This window comes from Diaphorina citri, unplaced genomic scaffold (assembly GCF_000475195.1).
Source record: "Diaphorina citri unplaced genomic scaffold, Diaci psyllid genome assembly version 1.1 scaffold3399, whole genome shotgun sequence".
Taxonomy (NCBI): Eukaryota; Metazoa; Arthropoda; class Insecta; order Hemiptera; family Psyllidae; genus Diaphorina; species Diaphorina citri.
The window spans coordinates 1-21,368 of record NW_007380807.1 but is presented as its reverse complement, the minus strand read 5'-3'; the positions used below and the strand labels follow the sequence as shown (position 1 = coordinate 21,368).

At 41.5% G+C, this 21,368-nt stretch overlaps 1 protein-coding gene across 1 annotated transcript; it reads left to right on the top strand.

Moving 5' to 3' along the window:
- Positions 1 to 275: 275 nt before the first annotated feature.
- Positions 276 to 20,374, top strand: LOC103520270 (the record flags this gene model as incomplete). The annotated part of the gene is made up of 20 exons (XM_017448455.2): positions 276 to 408; positions 782 to 936; positions 1,582 to 1,762; positions 2,144 to 2,293; positions 8,632 to 8,762; positions 9,676 to 9,904; positions 10,614 to 10,795; positions 12,501 to 12,671; positions 12,931 to 13,097; positions 13,403 to 13,587; positions 14,161 to 14,617; positions 15,117 to 15,328; positions 15,699 to 15,810; positions 16,369 to 16,545; positions 16,960 to 17,046; positions 17,642 to 17,645; positions 18,010 to 18,098; positions 18,326 to 18,502; positions 18,919 to 19,005; positions 19,727 to 20,374. Coding segments are annotated over 20 exons (3,319 nt in total), but the record flags the coding sequence as incomplete, so codon positions are not given.
- Between the last annotated feature and the right edge of the window lie 994 nt (positions 20,375 to 21,368).

Genomic DNA, 21,368 nt, shown 5'->3' with positions numbered 1-21,368 from the left:
CACCTGATCTCATAACATACATATTACTCTTTTCCACCTGATCTCATAACATACATATTACTCTTTTCCACCTGATCTCATAACATACATATTACTCTTTTCCACCTGATCTCATAACATACATATTACTCTTTTCCACCTGATCTCATAACATACATATTACTCTTTTCCACCTGATCTCATAACATACATATTACTCTTTTCCACCTGATCTCATAACATACATATTACTCTTTTCCACCTGATCTCATAACATACATATTACTCTTTTTCAGCTATGGCTTGCTGGGGCCCAGTGGCTGTGGTAAGACCACACTACTCAGTTGTATTGTAGGCCGAATGAGGCTGGATTATGGATCCATCAAATTGAGCGCCACCACACGAAGAGAACTAGGATATATGCCCCAGGTAACTTCGAAAGGTCCCGGGTTCAAGCCCCAATGAGGTCGGAGTTTTTCCATTTTGTGCTTGGATTCCAAAGTGCACTTTTAAGCTGTCATTACTGGATACCCTTCAAGGGCAAGCCTTGACTTGAGGGATAGTTTACCTGTGCTTAAATGAAGGAAAATCATCCCTCAGGCCAAAACACAAAGGACGGGTCAACCACTAGTCAGCACTAAGGAGACCCCACTTCTCAAGGTGGTGGCAGAATTACTAGTAGCTTATAGTAAGGGATACGACCGATTCCTCCAACCCTATACAAACCCCTGATCTTCAGCTCACCAGGATTTTTCTCTCCCTTTAACCAGCCAATCATTGAAAATTTTTCCTCCTTCCGCAGGATTTGAATCTACACTTGCGGCTGTCTATTTGGGAGACGCTGAAATTCTACGGCTATCTATTTGGAATGGAAATTGACGAGATTAGAAAGCGAGCAGACGAGCTCATCAAGTTCCTACAGTTACCACCAGAGGGTCGAATGGTGCAAGATTTGAGGTAAGAATAACAAGCCGTTCTTCTTTTTCCTTCTGTCTTCTTCTTCTTCTTCTTCTTCTTCTTCTTCTTGCCTTGATAAAAAACAAGTTAATATTACAATTAACAGAGGAAATTGAATAGAAAAAAAGAAGAAAAAAAGTAAAAATTGTTAGGATATCTATGTATGTATACTCTTACCTATATACCTACCTATATTTACACAAATTATTGTCAGTTTTATTGCACCTATTGTTTATTGTACCTACGAGTATTTTTTTACAAGAGTGAACAAAAAGTAAATTGAAAAAGGAGAATCCATCTCCCCAGAAGTTACACTCAGTTAGCTTAGGAGATGTACTATGTATTGTATATTGTTAAAAATAAAAGTAAGATGTTTTCAATTCAATTCAATTCTCACGTCACTATACTATAGTGACGTTCAGCTTTGTCATCGCATAACTATAAGGTCTCTAGTTGACCAGGTTTTACCCTTCATTCGGCAAAGAGCTACAAGTACACCTGATCAGGTCCGCCTGTCAGATCTACCTGATAGTGTGTGTGCTCATCAGGTATCAGGTAGGCCTGGAAGGCGGACCTAATCAGGTGTACTAGTTAGGTCTACCAGATAGTGAGTGGCTGGCCTAACATTTTACTATCCTATTTCAGTGGTGGCCAACAGAGGCGCACCTCCCTGGCCGTGGCTCTTCTACACAACCCCGATCTTCTCATTCTGGACGAACCCACGGTCGGTCTGGACCCAGTCCTCAGCAAGAGCATCTGGGACCGTCTCGTAGAGATGACCGAGAACGGCAAGACTGTCATGATTACCACCCATTACATTGAGGAGGCACGCTTATGTAGGTATACCATACCTTGGTAGGTACAGTGACCACTCGGCCTGTTATTGTTTACATAGTCATCTGTCTTGACCATGACAGTGATTATTATAGCTAAGTACCTACCTACGTATATACCTATATCCTATAGGTATCTTCTTATTCTAATACAGTAATACATCAATAGGATACTTACCTTCTCTATGCATTGTCTTTATTCAGTTAGCAAATACTCTACCTATAATTCCCATGTGAATAAATTTATTCAGTATAAAAATTATTGTATAAAAAGTTAAAACGTCTAATCGCTACTATTTTTATTTAGATTTATCGCAAAAGTAAAAGGTTTTTTATTTCTTGTTCTAGTGTGTGCAAAATTGTACTGTGAGGAGGCACGGCAGGCCCACATTATCGGTCTGATGAGAGAGGGCGTCCTCTTGGCGGAAGAATCACCGGCGTCTCTCATGGCCCGACGAAATGTTGACAGTCTGGAGACGGCATTCCTTCAGCTGAGTCAACTGCAGGAGCATAACTCTAAGAAGGTAAGAGAATAACTCCAGGATGCTAAGAGCATAAGTGCTGGAAAGAGCACAGACCTATAAATACATCTCTACTAATTGCACAGGAATTTCTGCATACTGGATGCCTACAATCGACAGGAAATTTTTCACTCGTATTTTGATTTAAATTTTAACCATTTTAACGAGGGGGGGCAGTGATTTACAGTAGAACTTACTTGGAAAAAGCCCGATCGATACCCAAAAACTGTAAAAAAAAAAAAAACATTTTTCCTTATTTGTTGAACATTTTGGCCATATTTCATCCACACAAACCGTCATTTTCCGGCCTACCCTGTCGTGTAACGTAGCAAACCTGCCTTCTAAACGTAAGGTCGCGGGTTTTATTCCCGCTCAGCGCGGATTTTATCCTAAACAGATATTGTTCAAATGTTCATGGCTTACCTTATTTTATAGTTGACTAGGGTTTCTTAGATATTGTTCGTTCTCGGAACGACTGGCTTTCTCCTATCCTGTCCTCCTTCTCTCTTCGCTTTTAGGGACAATAAAGACTTCGGTTGTTATGGCCCCTTCTATCAAAGCTAAAAAAAAATCCTACATTAATCTCAGGTGTAAACTTTTATGGAACACCCTGTTTTCTTTGTCTTGTACCTTGGTCACGATTTACCTGAGCAGGTTATGAGATCTTACGAAAGCTTGGCAGGTGACACCCTTTTCTATAGGATTCCTTTCTTACGTACCTCAACAATATGCACGGATTAACCCAAACAATATGCATAGATTAACCCAAACTTTATGCATGGATTGACCCATATGAGCACAATATGCATTGATGAATCGCAAATAGTGGAGACGCTAATGTATCATAAATAAAAATATTGACGAAAAATTCGTGCTGAATGAAAATCGCACAGATCGATTTAGGTATGTGCCGAACATTTTTTGGTGAATTTCATTGAAATCGGACAATCAAGCAAACAGACAGAATAAATTTCGTCGAAGTATTGTGTCACTTACGTAGGTACTTACTTTGTAGGGTTTGTAGAGCTTACATTGTATAAACTTACTTTGTACTCTGTAGCTGTAGAGCTTACTTTGTTTGCGGAACCAGTTGATTGAGATTGATCTCATCTAATAGATTGACTCAATGAGGTACATAATTTTATGACTAATATTTATCATGTGGGTAGATAACGTGAGAACGCTCGTGTCAGCATTAAATTCAAATCATTGACGCAAAAACGTAATCCCAGTAACTTCATCGCCCATAATGCTTTGGCTGGAAGCATAAGTATCATGCAGGGCCGTATCCAGGATTTTGCCGAGGGAGGGGGCCCGAGGGTCCAAACACTAATGGACGGGGGGGTTGTATATGCTCCAAATTTTCTCCTGGCCGACAGTATGAGTACAGGAGAAAAATGAAGCTCGAAGGTAGAGGAGGGGGTGGCCGGGCCCGCACAACCCCAATTTTTCAAAGTCTGACGTACAGCAAAGGAGAAAATTAAAGCTCGAGCCCCCCCCCCTAAATACGGCCTTGGTATTATTAGAGAGGCCGGGATCATAAATATCTATTATAGGAAATTTGTTTATTAGGGTACCTACCTAACTACTTAATACAAAGCTAGTTTTTATTTCCAAAGATGATAGAAATTAGGTAGGTAATTTCAAAGTAGTCTGTTTTTCTTGGAAAGCTGATCTTCTTCAGGGTCATTTCGCTACGTGTGTAATTCTAGATTTGCCAAAATGATGCGATTCTAACGTAGATTACAGAGATACCTACTTGATTGATTGCAGAGCTACTTGATTGATGTTTTCACGAGGCTCAGTGCACTCCGAAATAGCCGGCAGCACGTGCTTCCCAGACGGTCACCCGCTAATTTGCCCACCACGCCCAAAGTTGCTTAACTTATGTATTCGGACGAGAAGTTTAGTTCCACTTTTTTTTAAGAGGTTTAAGAGGGAACTGTAACTGCTATGGTCTTATCGTCCCGAAATCAAGAGAGAAGGAATTTTTTTAAAGAGGTTTAACAGAGGGAACTGTAACTGCTATGGTCTTATCGTCCCGAAATCGAAGAGAGAAGGAAGAGAGGGATAGGAGAAAGCCAGCCGTTCCGAGAACGAACATTATCCCATCAGGATAAAATCCGCCCCGGGCGGGAATCGAACCATTTTAAAGAGGTTTGACAGAGGGAACTGTAACTGCTATGGTCTTATCGTCCCGAAATCGAAGAGAGAAGGAAGCCAGGTGGAAGAAAGCAGAGGGAACTGTAACTGCTAGTTATCGTCCCGAAATCGAAGAGAGAAGGAAGACAGGATAGGAGAAAGCCTGCCGACAGAGGGAACTGTAACTGCTATGGTCTTATCGTCCCGAAATCGAAGAGAGAAGGAAGACAGGATAGGAACACAGAGGGAACTGTAACTGCTATGGTCTTATCGTCCCGAAATCGAAGAGAGAAGGAAGACAGGATAGGAGAAAGCCAGGGGGAACTGTAACTGCTATGGTCTTATCGTCCCGAAATCGAAGAGAGAAGGAAGACAGGATAGGAGAAAGCCAGCCGTAGGTTTGACAGAGGGAACTGTAACTACTATAGTCTTATCGTCCCGAAATCGAAGAGAGAAGGAAGACAGGATAGGAGAAAGCCAGCCGTTTCGAGAACGAACATTATCCCATCAGGATAAAATCCGTCCCGGGCGGGAATCGAACCCGCGGCCTAGCGCTTACAAGGCAGACGCGCCACCCGAACATTATCCCATCAGGATAAAATCCGCCCCGGGCGGGAATCGAACCCGCGGCCTAGCGCTTACAAGGCAGACGCAGGGATAAAATCCGCCCCGGGCGGGAATCGAACCCGCGGCCTAGCGCTTACAAGGCAGACGCGCTACCAACTAAGCTAACCTTTGTTCAAATCTATTCTGATTTTCTGATCTTTGCCACAAAAAAAACATTTGGTGTGTTTACAGCATGACGGGTAACCAGGTCCCTAGAAGAGGCGCGGTCCAACGTGTGGCACAACAACATCTGGGGAGTCATCTTCTTCAACCAGAACTTCACCAAGGCATTGGGTGAACGTATTGACAAGAGGAACAGGCTGGATGATGAAACACTCGAGATGAGTATTATGGACGCCTGGATCGATCTGTCGAGTGAGTAACCAATCAGATTATTTGCTGACTTACAGACCTATGTATCTGTTGAAGAAATTGTCTGTTGTTTCCCCAATAGCTACTCTAAGTAGAAGTAGGTACTTTACTCCGACTTAGCTTGAATTACACGTGGCGAGTAGACAGTTCAGCTACTGGACACTATTGGCGTTCAGTAACATTCCAGTACAGTCAGTTAATCAGAGTATTTTTAGTTAAGTAGCTACCTACTACATACTGGGTATTTTCAACACTCGTAACTCTACCACTCCACTCTCTCCAATATCTCAGCCACGATGTTTTCCTTCTACCTTGAGAGGTAATGATGAGGGATGAGTGCTTCTTCCTGACACCGAGACACATGACATATCAAAGTCGCGCCACTTTTAAATAAATTTATTAGAAATTCCCGACACCTTTCCTTGTACCTAGTATAACTTTTGTAACCATCCGTATATGTATGTACCTATATTTTAATTAACTGTTCGTTAATTTATTTGTACCGCTTTCTTCTCTTCAGATCAGTACATCGGTAACATGGTGAAGCATAGTGTTACTCTGGGTACCATTGATTTCGTTCACGATGTCCTGAAAGACTGCAACATCACTCAGAAGCTGTTTGACACGCCCCTCACCGTACGTATATTTGGTCAAACACTGTCAAACCAGCTGAGGCCAGCCACGCTCAGACCGCCTGACAGACCGGTCTGTGAGCCAGTTGGAAAGTGGTGGGAAAAGCTTCAGACCTAGGTCTATTAGATTGTCTGAGAGACCAAGATTTTTCCGCTACTCACGCTCAGATCAGAGGGTCTGAGCGTAAGTGGCGTTAACCCAGGCTAATTCAGGGTTTTCGGCTTTATTTGAAGTGGCAAGGTTCTCTTGGAAGAGCTCTTCCACCCGACCACTGATCTTTTCTCTCATTGTGAGCCTTTAGGAAGGGTCTTGAATGTTCTTTCTGAGCAAGGTATCGGGGTTTTTTTCTTTAACACTGTCAAGCCAGCCAAGGCCAGCCACGCTCAGACCGTGTGACAGACCGGTCTGTGAGCCAGTTGGAAAGTGGCGGGAAAAGCTTCAGACCTAGGTCTGTTAGATCGTCTGAGAGACCATGTTTTTTCCGCCATTCACGCTCAGATCAGAGGGTCTGAGCGTAAGTGGCCTTAACCCAGGCTAATTCAGCGGTTTTCGGCTTTATTTGAAGTGGCAAGGTTCTCTTGAAAGAGCTCTTCCACCCGACCACTGATCTTTTCTCTCGTTGTGAGCCTTTCAGAAGGGTCTTGAATGTTCTTTATGAGCAAGGTATCGGGGTTTTTTCTTTATTTATTTTACTGATCTTTTTGTTTTGATTTTCAGTATGAGACCCCTGTGTACGGATCCATGATTCCAAAGTTCACGCATTTCGCCTCCGTTGCTATGCTTGCCCTGTAAGTACCTATATCTACCTCCCAATTTACCAAATACCTACATTCTCAAATAAGTACCTCCCTAAATGTATCCCCTATCTATGCCAAGCTCCTCTAAAGTTCAGGGTTCCGCAAAGATGTTCACCTTTTGAAAAGGGTTCCGTGGGCCAAACTAATTAAGAAACACTGCTCTATCTATGCATGCTATGCTTGCCCTGTAAGTACCTATATCTACCTCCCAATTTACCAAATACCTACATTCTCAAATAAGTACCTCCCTAAATGTATCCTCTATCTATGCAAAGCTCCTCTTTTTTGTCAGTTTATCAAATGATTAAGTGGATGTTTATTAATACAACCCTGTTTTTGAACTTTTCAGGTGGTAGTTTTTGATTGTCTGTGAAATGTTCTGGACGAACCCACGGTCGGTCTGGACCCAGTCCTCAGCAAGAGCATCTGGGACCGTCTCGTAGAGATGACCGAGAACGGCAAGACCGTCATGATTACCACCCATTACATTGAGGAGGCACGGTATTATGCGGTCCAAGTCTCTAATAAGTGAGGGTAAAATTTTATGCCTCGTCTGATATTTTGATATGGGATTGAACCAGCGCCCTCCTGATAACCGGGCGAACGCCATTTCCACTACCGAGGGATAATTGGCGAAATTGATAGTAACCAACATCCAACACGAAGAGTCTATAGACGTGAAGATAACTTACCTATGAGTATAGGGTTAAGATGGATACTATCTGCATATCGTGCATATTTTACACTGACGTAATATTCTCTGCCAAAAAGATAATAATTCACACCTGATGGGTATTCATTTATCTAGGTACAATACCTATCTATATCTAGGTACAATGTCTAGGCACTGCCATTATTTATGTAGGTATACCATACCTTGGTAGGTACAGTGACCACTCGGCCTGTTATTGTTACCTATAAAATTCTAGGTAATGTCATAGGTACTTTACACCGATGACCATCATACGTATTAGGTAGCCTACCTATGTACCCACGTACTATATTATGTATATTTGTATAGGTAGATGTAGATGCCTATAGTTCTGTGTCGTATGATCTCATTTATTTAATGTTCGTAGACTAGTTACCTTTCCTATTATGTAGGTATACCATACCTTGGTAGGTACAGTGACCACTCGGCCTGTTATTGTTTACATAGTCATCTGTCTTGACCATGACAGTGACTATTATAGCTAAGTACGTACGTATATATCTATATCCTATATCTTCTTATTCTAATACAGTAATACATCAATATCAGAATGATATAATGAAGCAGTTGCAAATGGGTAAAAATTATTTTAATAAATGGTCGATTCCTACGTAAAAAGTAGTGAAAAATCTAAATCTGAGAAGTCTAGTATTTACGGAATTTTCCCCGCAAATTGCCAGCGATATAGGTACATTGTCATGCACATTTACACAAGATAACTAGGTAGGTACCTATTTACAAACATATAAACTGAGGTAGGTAATCGGTTGTTTGGTTTGGTTTACAAACTTGTAACTAGGTACCCAGAACTGTTTAAAGTTCAAACAAATAACTGCCTAGATTAGGTGCCTATTTACCTAGGATCAGATCTTCTGAACTACTTATGTAATCAATAGAAAAAAATATATATACCTAGATTATAGGAACATCTCTACTTTATCTCCATAGGAGGTGCCTCTGTCAGTACGAAGTATTCTGTTAAAACAAACTACCTACCAGAGGAGTGAGAATAAGGTACTACGACTACGAGTGGAGCATAACATGTAAATGCAAATTATTCAATTCCGACTTTTTTTCAGGCTATCGAACCCAAAGCTTACCCGGTTGGACCGCGACCTCCTGTCACCCTAGCAGATAACACATGGTTCCTACCCAGTCGATTCAAAGCGCAAGTAATGAAGAACCTGTACCTCCTCAAACGAGAACATATGTGAGTTTTCCCCCTCAGTTCTAAAAATTTCGTTTTTGTTGAGAAGTGCGTCGACATTAATATCCATTGATATCCAATGAAACCAATATAAAGAAGATAAGATTAAAGGATTTTGGCGCCAGTTCTAAAAATTTCGTTTCTGTTGAGAAGTGCGTCGACATTAATATCCATTGATATCCAATGAAACCAATATAAAGAAGATAAGATCAAAGGATTTTGCCGAACTGGGGGTAAAAAGTTGGACGACAATAGTGTAGAGTTAGAGTCGTAGACGTTCTAATGCAAGCAATAACGTATGAAACAGTCCAAAACAGACTCAGAATACTGGCGTATTTCCCACATCACAGCCCAGTTGGAGTGGGAATTGCCCGAGTATTGACTCACAAGGAGCCTCAGGGATTTTGGCGAACTGGGGGTAAAAAGTTGGACGACAATAGTGTAGAGTTAGAGTCGTAGACGTTCTAATGCAAGCAATAACGTATGAGACAGTCCAAAACAGACCCCAGTTGGAGTGGGAATTGCCCGAGTATTGACTCACAAGGAGCCTCAGGCGAAACCTTGAGGGGGGAGAGGAAGAATATATGCCATTGCTTCAGAAAGTCCATCAATTTGCAGGTATAAAAATAAAATGAACAGTTTCCACAATCACCTCCTAAAATATCCTCCAACCTCTTTTGCCTTCCACAGTTTCGTCGCCTTTGTGTTCCTCTTACCCATCGTTCAGATGACCCTCTTCAACACCGCCATCGGGCAGGACCCGAAGAATGGAGCCTCAGGCGAAACCTTGAGGGGGGAGAGGAAGAATATATGCCATTGCTTCAGAAAGTCCATCAATTTGCAGGTATAAAAATAAAATGAACAGTTTCCACAATCACCTCCTAAAATATCCTCCAACCTCTTTTGCCTTCCACAGTTTCGTCGCCTTTGTGTTCCTCCTACCCATCGTTCAGATGACCCTCTTCAACACCGCCATCGGGCAGGACCCGAAGAACTTACCGTTCGGTGTCGTCAGCTATGATACCCCGAACGGATTCGCTGACTGTCGGCCAGATGCGTACCATGGCTGTCTTCTGGACAGTTCGTATAACTACAGCATCACGTGTAAATATCGGGAGCATCTGCTGAAGAAGGACTTTGCGGTGGTGAGTTTTACAGTTTACTCTGTTACCTTTGTGGTGAAGCTGAGACCCTGTTCAATTTTTTTGTGGGTAGATTCGTGGAGCTTAGCACACCTTTGGGACCCTTGATACCTAAAGTCTCTGAGTGGGTTCTGTGTATGGTGCTAATGGGTAGATCTAGCCCTACCACTTTGAGGACAAATTATGAGACCAGTGCCCAATTTTAGAGCGAAATGTATGTCAAAGTCCAGGCACCTAATTTATAGGTTTTGATATCGCAGCAAATCTTTAGTCCAACATGGTAAGACGTAAGATTCATATCATATGCCTGAGTATTGTGCATTAGAAGTTCCGAGAATTGGCCTCCTCCTCCTCCTCCTTCCTCTTCTTTTTCTCCCCCATTTCCTTATCCTTCTCCTTCTCCTCCTCTCCATCTCCTCTCCTGTCCTATTTCTTCATTTCCTCCTAACGTCCATATCTTCTCCAATGATTTCAGAAAGAGTTCAGGTCTAGCAAACCCATAGTCCAACATGGTAAGACGCAAGAGTCATATCATATGGCTGAGTACTGTGCATTAGAAGTTCCGAGAATTGGCCGCCTCCTCCTCCTCCTCCTTCTTCCTCTTCTTTTTCTCCCCCATTTCCTCATCCTTCTCCTTCTCCTCCTCCTCCTCCTCCTCCTGTCCCATTTCTTCATGTCCTCCTAACGTCCATATCTTCTCCAATAATTTCAGAAAGAGTTCAGGTCCCTAGAAGAGGCGCGGTCCAACGTGTGGCACAACAACATCTGGGGAGTCATCTTCTTCAACCAGAACTTCACCAAGGCATTGGGCGAGCGTATTGATAAGCGAAACAGGCTGGATGATGAAACACTCGAGATGAGTATTATGGACGCCTGGATCGATCTGTCGAGTGAGTAACCAATCAGATTATTTGCTGAGGTACTTTACTCCGACTTAGCTTAGCTTGAATTACACGTGGCCGGTAGACAGTTCAGCTACTGGGACACTATTGGCGTTCAGTAACATTCCAGTACAGTCAGTTAATTCGAGTATTTTTAGTTAAGTAGCTACGTACTACATACTGGGGATTTTCAACACTCGTAACTCTACCACTCCACTCTCTCCAATATCTCAGCCACGATGTTTTCCTTCTACCTGGAGAGGTAATGATGAGGGATGAGTGCTTCTTCCTGACACCGAGACACATGACATTCAAAGTCGCGCCACTTTTAAATAAATTTATTAGAAATTCCCGACACCTTTCGTTATACCTGTCATAACTTTTGTAACCACCCGTTTATGTATGTACCTATATTTTAATGAACTGTTCATTAATTTATTTGCTGTCTCTTACTTCTCACGAAACAATTGTTAAGTAACAATGACTTTGGTTAATATCTGGATGGGTGACTATCCGATTTTTACTAAATTACTACAGTCGCGTCCTTGGACCATACCGGTATAGCATACCAAATTCCATTGCTCTACGACAAACCGTTCTTGAGATATTTTGTATACCACCTTTGCCCACTGAAGAAACATTGACTTTGGTTAAAATCTGGATGAGTGACTATCCGATTTTAACCAAATTGTTACAGTCGCGTCCTTGGACCATACCGGTATAGCATACCAAATTTCATCGCTTTACAACTAACCGTTCTTGAGATATTTTGTATACCACCTTTTCCCATTTAAACCTGTAGTACACTAAAAATTGTACAACTGGCCCCATCTCAGGGATCGTGTGAACGTATCTTACCACAGAGGTATTTAGAATCGGTCAATTACCTCTGTGGCGTGTGTTTTGATTTTCAAAAACCAAATTCAAATTTTGGAAAAGCGAAAAGCGGATTTTCCGGTAGTTTGGTGTTGCAAAGCTGGAAAATTTGGTGTTTTTAAGCTTTCTAGAGGTTCAGAAACGAAGTTATTGCTTTCTACGAATTCTACGTGTATAACCAGCTCTAGCAAGTTTTGGGGTGCCGAAGCTCATGACCTGAAATCATACAAGACCTAAGGTAAGTCCTGAAGATCCCAGGCTGGTTGGTCCAAGAGTACCTCAGCTAAAGGCTAGCTCGAATTTTTTCTGATGCACTTCTAGGTTTCAGAGGATCTCATGAAATTGCACCGATAACCGAAAGTATCTACTGATCCAGAGATATTCAACGTTACAGATGGCTTGATTTACAATCAGTTTATTTCGAGGTTAGACTGGTATGAAACTTGGGTAATGGTTCAAAGAGCCTACTATGGCTAGATTAGCACCCAGAATAAAGACTTCCCATGTTGGATTATCTCATTAGGCTTGAATGGGATTGGGCTAAAGGCCTTGTTATTAGTTATAGTCAGTGCTTTGTCACAACCTTGTTGGTGTGCAAACCCAGAGAAGAACTTTGGTAAATATTAACGAGAGCACCTAACTAAAGTAGTTGAACCCTGGATTAATATGGAGATAGTTGAACCCTGGATTAACATGGAGATTAGAACCCTGGATTAATATGGAGACTAGACGAGCTCTATTCTTTAATACACTTGATGTTTATTTGAGTTTGAGCAAGCTTCATGTTCTCCCAACCCTGAAAATAATCATACCTAGTTAAAAAAAATTCTTTTAATTTTCAGACATAATATGGCAGTTCAAAAGACTTTCATCAAGAAAGAAGTTCTCTGTGACTGCATTGTCAATGATGGATGGAAAGAGATTACATTCAACTCGAGTGGTACACCAAGTATTCAGGATATCAAAATACCTCAGAGGACGGGAGGACTCAATATCAGCAATCATTCCAACAGGTTAGGAGCAGGTTCTTTTCATAAAATATTTTTCTTTGGACTGAAACTTGAAGAAACTTTTATAGTTAGCCTAATTAGCTTTTATCATAGAATGTTTGCCTTGTAAGCACTAGGTCATAGTTTCCAGAGGCAAACTATATTCTAAAAAGACAAGCTTCTGTCTCTGAACTCCTATTTTTATGGTCAATTTTTTTATCCTGTTCTCCTCTCTTTGATTTTGGGACCATTTTTTGACACATCTTTTACCTTTAATTCTCAGATTCATCTTCTGGAAAACAAGAGGCAATATTCTCGAGCTTGTAGAACACTCCCTGGATGTCAATGTGGCAGGTAATCAGCTCCGCTACAAGTTTGAAGACAGTCCAGTGTTGGGCGATAGCTACCTCAGAGGACGGGAGGACTCAATATCAGCAATCATTCCAACAGGTTAGGAGCAGGTTCTTTTCATAAAATATTTTGCTTTGGACTGAAACTTGAAGAAACTCTTATAGTTAGCCTAATTAGCTTTTATCATAGAATGTTTGCCTTGTAACCACTAGGTCATAGTTTCCAGGGGCAAACTATATTCTACTAGACAGACAAGCTTCTGTCTTCATCCTGGAGTTCATCCTGTATTTCTCCTATTTTTATAGTCAATTTTTTTATCCTGTTCTCCACTCTTTGATTTTGGGACCATTTTTTGACACATCTTTTATCTTTAATTCTCAGATTCATCTTCTGGAAAACAAGAGGCAATATTCTCGAGCTTGTAGAACACTCCCTGGATGTCAATGTGGCGGGTAATCAGCTCCGCTACAAGTTTGAAGACAGCCCAGTGTTGGGTGATAGTATTTCCATGTATGAGACCAAGCAGAACATTGTGCTGCTAGTAGCAACAATATCCAGTGTTCATAAGATCAAGTTCCCCAGACCCAAGGTTAGTAAGATAAATAAATGGAGTTTTTACCTATACCTACATATGTTTTTTGATGTGTTTTTATAGCAGTTGTAGCCTTCTTCCCTACAAACATACATATTTTCTATAGGTAGGTAGTTTTTTTTATTATTATTACTATTATTTAATTTTTTTTAGGAGGAGGAGAAGAAGTAGAAGAAGATAAAAATGAAAAAAAAAGAGGAAAAAATATTTTTTTTTAAGTTAAATTTCTGACCCCACTTACTCCACAATGTATTAAAAAAAAAATTGAATATTTTGCCCCATTTCTTTGTGTTATTATGTCACAACTTTGGTGAGGAGAAGAAATAGAAGAAGATAAAAATGAAGAAAGAGGAAAAAACATGATTTTTTTTAGTTAAATTTCTGACCCCACTTACTCCACAATGTATTCAAAAGAATTGAATATTTTGCCCCACTCTGTGGTATTTGTTGTCAGTCTGAGAAATAAAGAGGAAATTTAGGAAAAGTATTACAGAGTAGGCTACGGTTTTTTTCCAGTTTCCCCCCTTAACAATAACTATTTACAATAATACTCCCACTCCCTCCCTGCAGGTGATATCCACACGTCACGAGTATGTCAACTCCATCTTCGCCGATCCAGGTGCAGCCGAGTCCATCAACAACCCGGCCTCCTACCACATCATTAACACCGCGTCCACACTACCCTACACTGGCGCCTCCTATCTAACCCCCGAGCGCGAGGCTATATTCGCGCTCGCGCTACAATCGGGTAGCGTTGCAATTGTCAAGATCAACCCAAACACTGAGAAAGCCGCCCGTGTGTTTGACATCAAAAACGACTCGTTTTTCGGCGGGCTGAATTTCTTCTCCACGAAATCGAGGGGTTTGTCCCAAGATGGTTCTATTCTGGGCATGGTTGTCAAGTATGTGAAGAAGAGCTTGTACTTTGTCACGCTTAGTTTTGACGGACAGCTGAAGTGCTGGAACAGCGAGATGAGTTTGGTGGGCACCTGCGATGCGTTGAACTATTGTAAGACGAGAAACTTGGGTAAGTTAAGTTATAGAGTTCGAAAGATTATCAGCTTGGTAAAACTCTTAGTATGATTATCAGCTTAAAAAAAAAAAAATTAATAATAATAAAAATCTTGGTAGAAAAGAAACCATTGAGTGATGTCCTTGTGAAGAAAATGTGTCAATATTAATACCAGTAAAAGGGCTTAGAGGAAAGGTTTAGATTGGGCCCAAAATTTAAAATAAAATCCCCTTCATGTGTCAAAACATTTTTCAGCAATTTCTTCAAAATCAGATAAACCACTCCAGAGTTACCATTGACCAAATGAACAAACAAACAGACCAAATTGACTTGAACTCGAACCAACAACCTCCAGATCCGAAGTCCACCGTGCTAACCACTACACCACTGAGATTTTTATACACCAAAAGCCCACTCCGAGGCTTAGGTGTAGGGGTAAATAGCCCCAAAGGATGTTTTAAGCACGAATCCACACTACTGAGTTTGGTGTCACAAACATTTTCTCTATCTCCAGGAATCCAATCGCATCTGATTCGCAAGCCGGCGGCTGATTTAGACCCGTCCCTATGGATCTACTTTTGTCTGGAAGGTGGCAACAGTTGTTTCATGCAGTTCGAAGTATCACAACGTGGTACTATTGATTTTAGACGTAAAGCGACGGATCTGCCTCATCTGATTTCGACTCAGATGGATCAACTCATTGATTTCCTTGTACTTAACAATCTCGTATGGTAAGTATGAATTGACAGCCCTATCCTATCTGACTTGCTTACCATTAAAGAAATGACCTCATTCACCTCATGTCGTTTTTATTTCGTAGCACTGAAATAACTTCTACATTAAACTCGTGTGGTCTCTGTCATAGCATGCATTAAAAAAAAGTCCCTCCATCTACCCCTTTTGGGCGACTGAAAGGGTTCACCTCACAAGGCTTATCATTTAAGTTCTGGGTCAACATGGAAACACCAGAAAGTAACCCATTGAAATATTTACAATCGAATTAAGAGAGCAAATTTTTGTTGATAGTGGGACTTGAACCTAGGACCTTTTGATTAGAAAGCAAGGGCTTTACCTCTGATTAGTGATGCTCATCCAGAACATTCTCTCCCTGATAGTCATGTACGGATTCTTCGACAACCCTATGATTGGGAACTACGCCACCGTGTTCATTGTACTCAATCTGCTTGGCTTCGGAGGCATGTTCTTTGGTAAGAAGATACTTCTTTCTTTGCAGAAACCTTCGAGGCCTGGTGGATATCACACTAGGCTTGCACGGCGGAGGTCCCGTGTTCAAGTCCCGGCGGGGCCGAAGTTTTTCGACTCTGTGCTTGGTTTTTAGAGTGCCCTCAGCCTTGTGAGGACAACTGAATAGCTTCTTTAACCGAGTAGTGACCAGTGGTGGCATTACCAGTGGAAAAATATTATTGAAATATGCAAAATTGATTGCAAAGGAGGACATCTTACTAGTTTCTTATTTTTTAGACTGGTCAGGGTCTGTCAAAGATTGTTTTCTGTGATCATTGAACGAATTATGGTGGCAGGTAAATCCATAGTCCTTGTTTAATAGAGGATTAATGTCGCTGTATTCCGAAATCTTTGGTTGCAGAAAATTTACCCTCCTCTCGGTGACAAGCTAAACAGCCTTCTGTTAGGTACTCTTATTTCTCGTCCTAAACTTCCTCCTCCTTCTTCTCCTCCTCCTCTTCCTCCTCCTCCTCCCCTTTACTCTCTTCTATCGATTATTCTGTTTGTTTTTTTTTTCTCAGGAGTTACCTTCTCAGAGATGACAGGCTCTATGTTGGTAGTCCAATTCGTAGTGATGCTCATCCAGAACATTCTCTCCCTGATAGTCATGTACGGATTCTTCGACAACCCTATGATTGGGAACTACGCCACCGTGTTTATTGTACTCAATCTGCTTGGCTTCGGAGGCATGTTCTTTGGTAAGAAGATACTTCTTTCTTTGCAGAAGCCTTCGAGGGCTGGTGGGTATCACACTAGGCTTGCACGCCGGAGGTTCAATTCCCGGCAGGGCCGAAGTTTTTCGACTCTGTGCTTGGTTTTTAGAGTGCCCTCAGCCTTGTGAGGACAACTGAGTAGCTTCTTTAACCGAGTGACCAGTGGTGGCATTACCAGTGGAAAAATGTTATTGAAATATGGAAATTGATTGCAAAGGAGAACATCTTACTAGTTTATTACTTTTTAGACTGGTCAGGGTCTGTCAAAGATCGTTTTCTGTGATTTACCTAATTCTATGTACATTGTGTTGGAAAGGGGTTGTTGGAGGTAGATACCTAAGAAATCATGGGGAGCTACCTCAGTATCCTTTCTTATCTGGCTTTTATTTTTTCCCTCAGGTATTCTCATTGGTGTTGGATGTAACACGTACTACATGGCGGCGTATGTAGGCACCGCTAGTAATCTCATGTTGGTGTTCATCTGTGGTAAGTAATGGAACTACTGTCATTTCTGAAAAGCATCTACCTACATATTTTCTACTTCTCCATGCATGCGTAAAAGGATTGATATTCTCCTCCTTCTTGGAACTCCTCCTTCTTGGAATCTGCCTTTTAAGTGCTAGATCGCGACGGATCTGCCTCATCTGATTTCGACTCAGATGGATCAACTCATTGATTTCCTTGTGCTTAACAATCTCGTATGGTAAGTATGAATTGACAGCCCTATCCTATCTTACTTGCTTAACATTAAAGAAATGACCTAATTCACCTCATGTCGTTTTTATTTCGTAGCACTGAAATAACTTCTACATTAAACTCGTGTGGTCTCTATCAGAGCATGCCTTTTTTTTTAAGTAGTCCCTCCATCTACCCCTTTTGGGCGATTGAAAGGGTTCACCTGACAAGGCTTATCATTTAAGTTCTGGGTCAACATGGAAACACCAGAAAGTAACCCATTGAAATATTTACAATCGAAATAAGAGAGCAAATTTTTGTTGATAGTGGGACTTGAACCTAGGATCTTTTGATTAGAAAGCAAGGGCTTTACCTCTGACCATGCCCCGCTATTTCTTGTTCCCAGTACGGTTATGACATGTCCTACCCTACACTGGCGCCTCCTATCTAACCCCCGAGCGCGAGGCTATATTCGCGCTCGCGCTACAATCGGGTAGCGTTGCAATTGTCAAGATCAACCCAAACACTGAGAAAGCCGCCCGTGTGTTTGACATCAAAAACGACTCGTTTTTCGGCGGGCTGAATTTCTTCTCCACGAAATCGAGGGGTTTGTCCCAAGATGGTTCTATTCTGGGCATGGTTGTCAAGTATGTGAAGAAGAGCTTGTACTTTGTCACGCTTAGTTTTGACTAATACAACCCTGTTTTTGAACTTTTTAGGTGGTAGTTTTTGATTGTCTGTGAAATCGTCATTGAAACTTTCTTCTTCTTACAGGTGTGCCTTCTACTTGCCGACAATTCTGACAGCCAGTTTGATGATTACGGAAAAGATGGGTGGCCTCATTGAACGAATTATGGTGGCAGGTAAATCTATAGTCCTTGTTTAATAGGTAGATGATTAATGTCAGTGTATTCCGAAGTCTTTGGTTGCAGAAAATTTACCCTCCTCTCGGTGACAAGCTAAACAGCCTTCTGTTAGGTAATCTTATTTCTCGTCCTAAACTTCCTCCTCCTCCTCCTCCTTCTCCTCCTCCTCCTCCTCCCCTTTACTCTCTTCTATCGATTATTCTGTTTGTTTTTTTTTTTCTCAGGAGTTACCTTCTCAGAGATGACAGGCTCTATGTTGGTAGTCCAATTCGTAGTGATGCTCATCCAGAACATTCTCTCCCTGATAGTCATGTACGGATTCTTCGACAACCCTATGATTGGGAACTACGCCACCGTGTTCATTGTACTCAATCTGCTTGGCTTCGGAGGCATGTTCTTTGGTAAGAAGATACTTCTTTCTTTGCAGAACTTCGAGGGCTGGTGGGTATCACACTAGGCTTGCACGGCGGAGGTCCCGGGTTCAAGTCCCGACGGGGCCGAAGTTTTTCGACTCTGTGCTTGGTTTTTAGAGTGCCCTCAGCCTTGTGAGGACAACTGAATAGCTTCTTTAACCGAGTAGTGACCAGTGGTGGCATTACCAGTGGAAAAATATTATTGAAATATGGACATTGATTGCAAAGGAGAACATCTTACTAGTTTCTTATTTTTTAGACTGGTCTGTCAAAGATCGTTTTCTGTGATTTACCTACCTCTATGTACGTTGTGTTGGAAAGGGGCTGTTGGAGGTAGATACCTAAGAAATCAAGGGGAGCTACCTCAGTATCCTTTCTTATCTGGCTTTTATTTTTTCCCTCAGGTATTCTCATTGGTGTTGGATGTAACACGTACTACATGGCGGCGTATGTAGGCACCGCTAGTAATCTCATGTTGGTGTTCATCTGTGGTAAGTAATGGAACTACTGTCATTTCTGAAAAGCATCTACATATTTTCTACTTCTCATGCATGCGTAAAAGGATTGATATTCTCCTCCTTCTTGGAACTCCTCCTTTTTGGAACTCCTCCTTCTTGGAACTCCTCCTTTTTGGAACTCCTCCTTCTTGGAACTCCTCCTTTTTGGAACTCCTCCTTCTTGGAACTCCTCCTTTTTGGAACTCCTCCTTCTTGGAACTCCTCCTTTTTGGAACTCCTCCTTCTTGGAACTCCTCCTTTTTGGAACTCCTCCTTCTTGGAACTCCTCCTTTTTGGAACTCCTCCTTCTTGGAACTCCTCCTTTTTGGAACTCCTCCTTCTTGGAACTCCTCCTTTTTGGAACTCCTCCTTCTTGGAACTCCTCCTTCTTGGAATCGTCCTTTTAAGTGCTAGATCGCGGGTTCTATACGCGTCTGGGATCAACTGTATGCTAAACAGATGAGGTTCGTTCTCAGAAGGGCTGCCTTTTTCCTATCATGTCCTTTTCTCTTCGATTTCAGGACGATACCTAAGGCCTCCTTTGAAACAATTAGTTCCCTCTATCAAACATCAAAAAAAACTGATAATTTCTAATAAGACCCTCCCATGTTACTCCCCTACAGGTTTAACAAGGCCGAATCCCACCCTATCAAACCTCTTCTTAAAAATCCCCAAATTATTTCTAATAACCCCCTCATATGTTACCTTCCCACAGGTTTAGCCTGGCCGGTAGAGGGCGCTCACTACCTGCTGAAGAGCGTCAGTTGGATGTTCCCCCTCACTCTCACCACACAAGGCCTGCGTGGCATGACGGCCCGGGGGTGGCCACTCATGCATCCTACCGTACTGGAGGGCGTGGCCTCCATAGTGGTCTGGATAGGCCTATTTGTACTCATCTGTATCGTACTGATTAAGACGGAGAAGGGCAGCTGGGTTTCAGCCAAATAGAGAGAGTTCTAGTCCTCCCCCACGTTCCAGAGCTTCGCGCTTTGCAAAAGCTATGATGATTCCCTCTACTGCAGTTTGAAAGCCGTCAAACTGTACAACATGATATTTACCACCTAGAGTTGTCAAGGGTGAAGACTAAAGACCCTACGTTTTGCTTATTAAAATGCCTTACCGAAAAGAAGTTAACCATGACGCTATATTACGGAAGAAAAACCCAATAATATATAGGCACTAATACTAATAATACCTTCATAAAACTTTATAATGATTGCTGAGACGTCAAAATTTTGTGAAATGGGAAGTTGTAAAGTACATAGCTTTTAGGAACGGGCCGGCCATGACCAAGAGGTCTGGCTACTGGCAGAACTGTCAGGATGTAATGGACAGACTTTGGAAGCGAATATGGGGTGACACGTATACCATTCGATTCGGCGTGAAAAATCACATGGGTTTAACTATTCACATGCTTACTTGGTAACGATTCACGAATAAAAGAGAAATTTGTTAACACAGGGAAGTATCGAACCCCCAACTTCTCAACCGTAAGTCGGACAGTTCTAGAAGTAGCACCATTCGATTCGCCGTGAAAAATCACATTGGTTTAACTATTCACCTGCTTACTTGGTAACGATTCACGAATAAAAGGGAAATTTGTTGACTTATTCCAAGAAATGTGTTATCCCAGCTTACTTGTGATTTTATTTATTTAAACTAGCGTTAGTGTAGTAGGGTGCTGAGGATTTTGATCCGTATCGTTTTTTGGGCCCTAAAATTAGCCCAAAGTCCTATAGACTCTCTATAAACTCCTCTATAAACTCCCCAGGACTCCAAAACATTACCTACAGATAGGTATTTGTTTTCTAATTTATTTATAGATGATACCTAAAATATTATTACAAGTACCTACCTAGGTACCTACATTTATTAAAGGTACAAAGGTAGTACAAACGAGGTACCTACTATACTTATCTATAGGTACTTTTTGTTACCTCCGAAAATTCTCCTTTTTTTGTCTGTTGTGTATATTTTACAAAATAAATTATTACCTACCTACCAAAAATTGTTGAGTAGGTACCCATTATGTATTCTCTCTTTTTTATTTCTGTAGCGTCTGGAGTTTATAAAAAAAAAATACTAATAAAAAAAAAAATATTACCTATTAAAAAAAATCTGGTGTGAACATCACACGACTTTCTATTACATTTGCGAATACGTACTAAAAGAAAGAAAACACAGGGGAGTATCGAACCCGCAACTTCTCAATCGTAAGTCGGACAGTTCTAGAAGTAGCACCATTCGATTCGGCGTGAAAAATCACATGGGTTTAACTTACTATTCACATGCTTACTTGGTAACGATTCACGAATAAAAGAGAAATTTGTTGACACGGGGAAGTATCGAACCCGCAA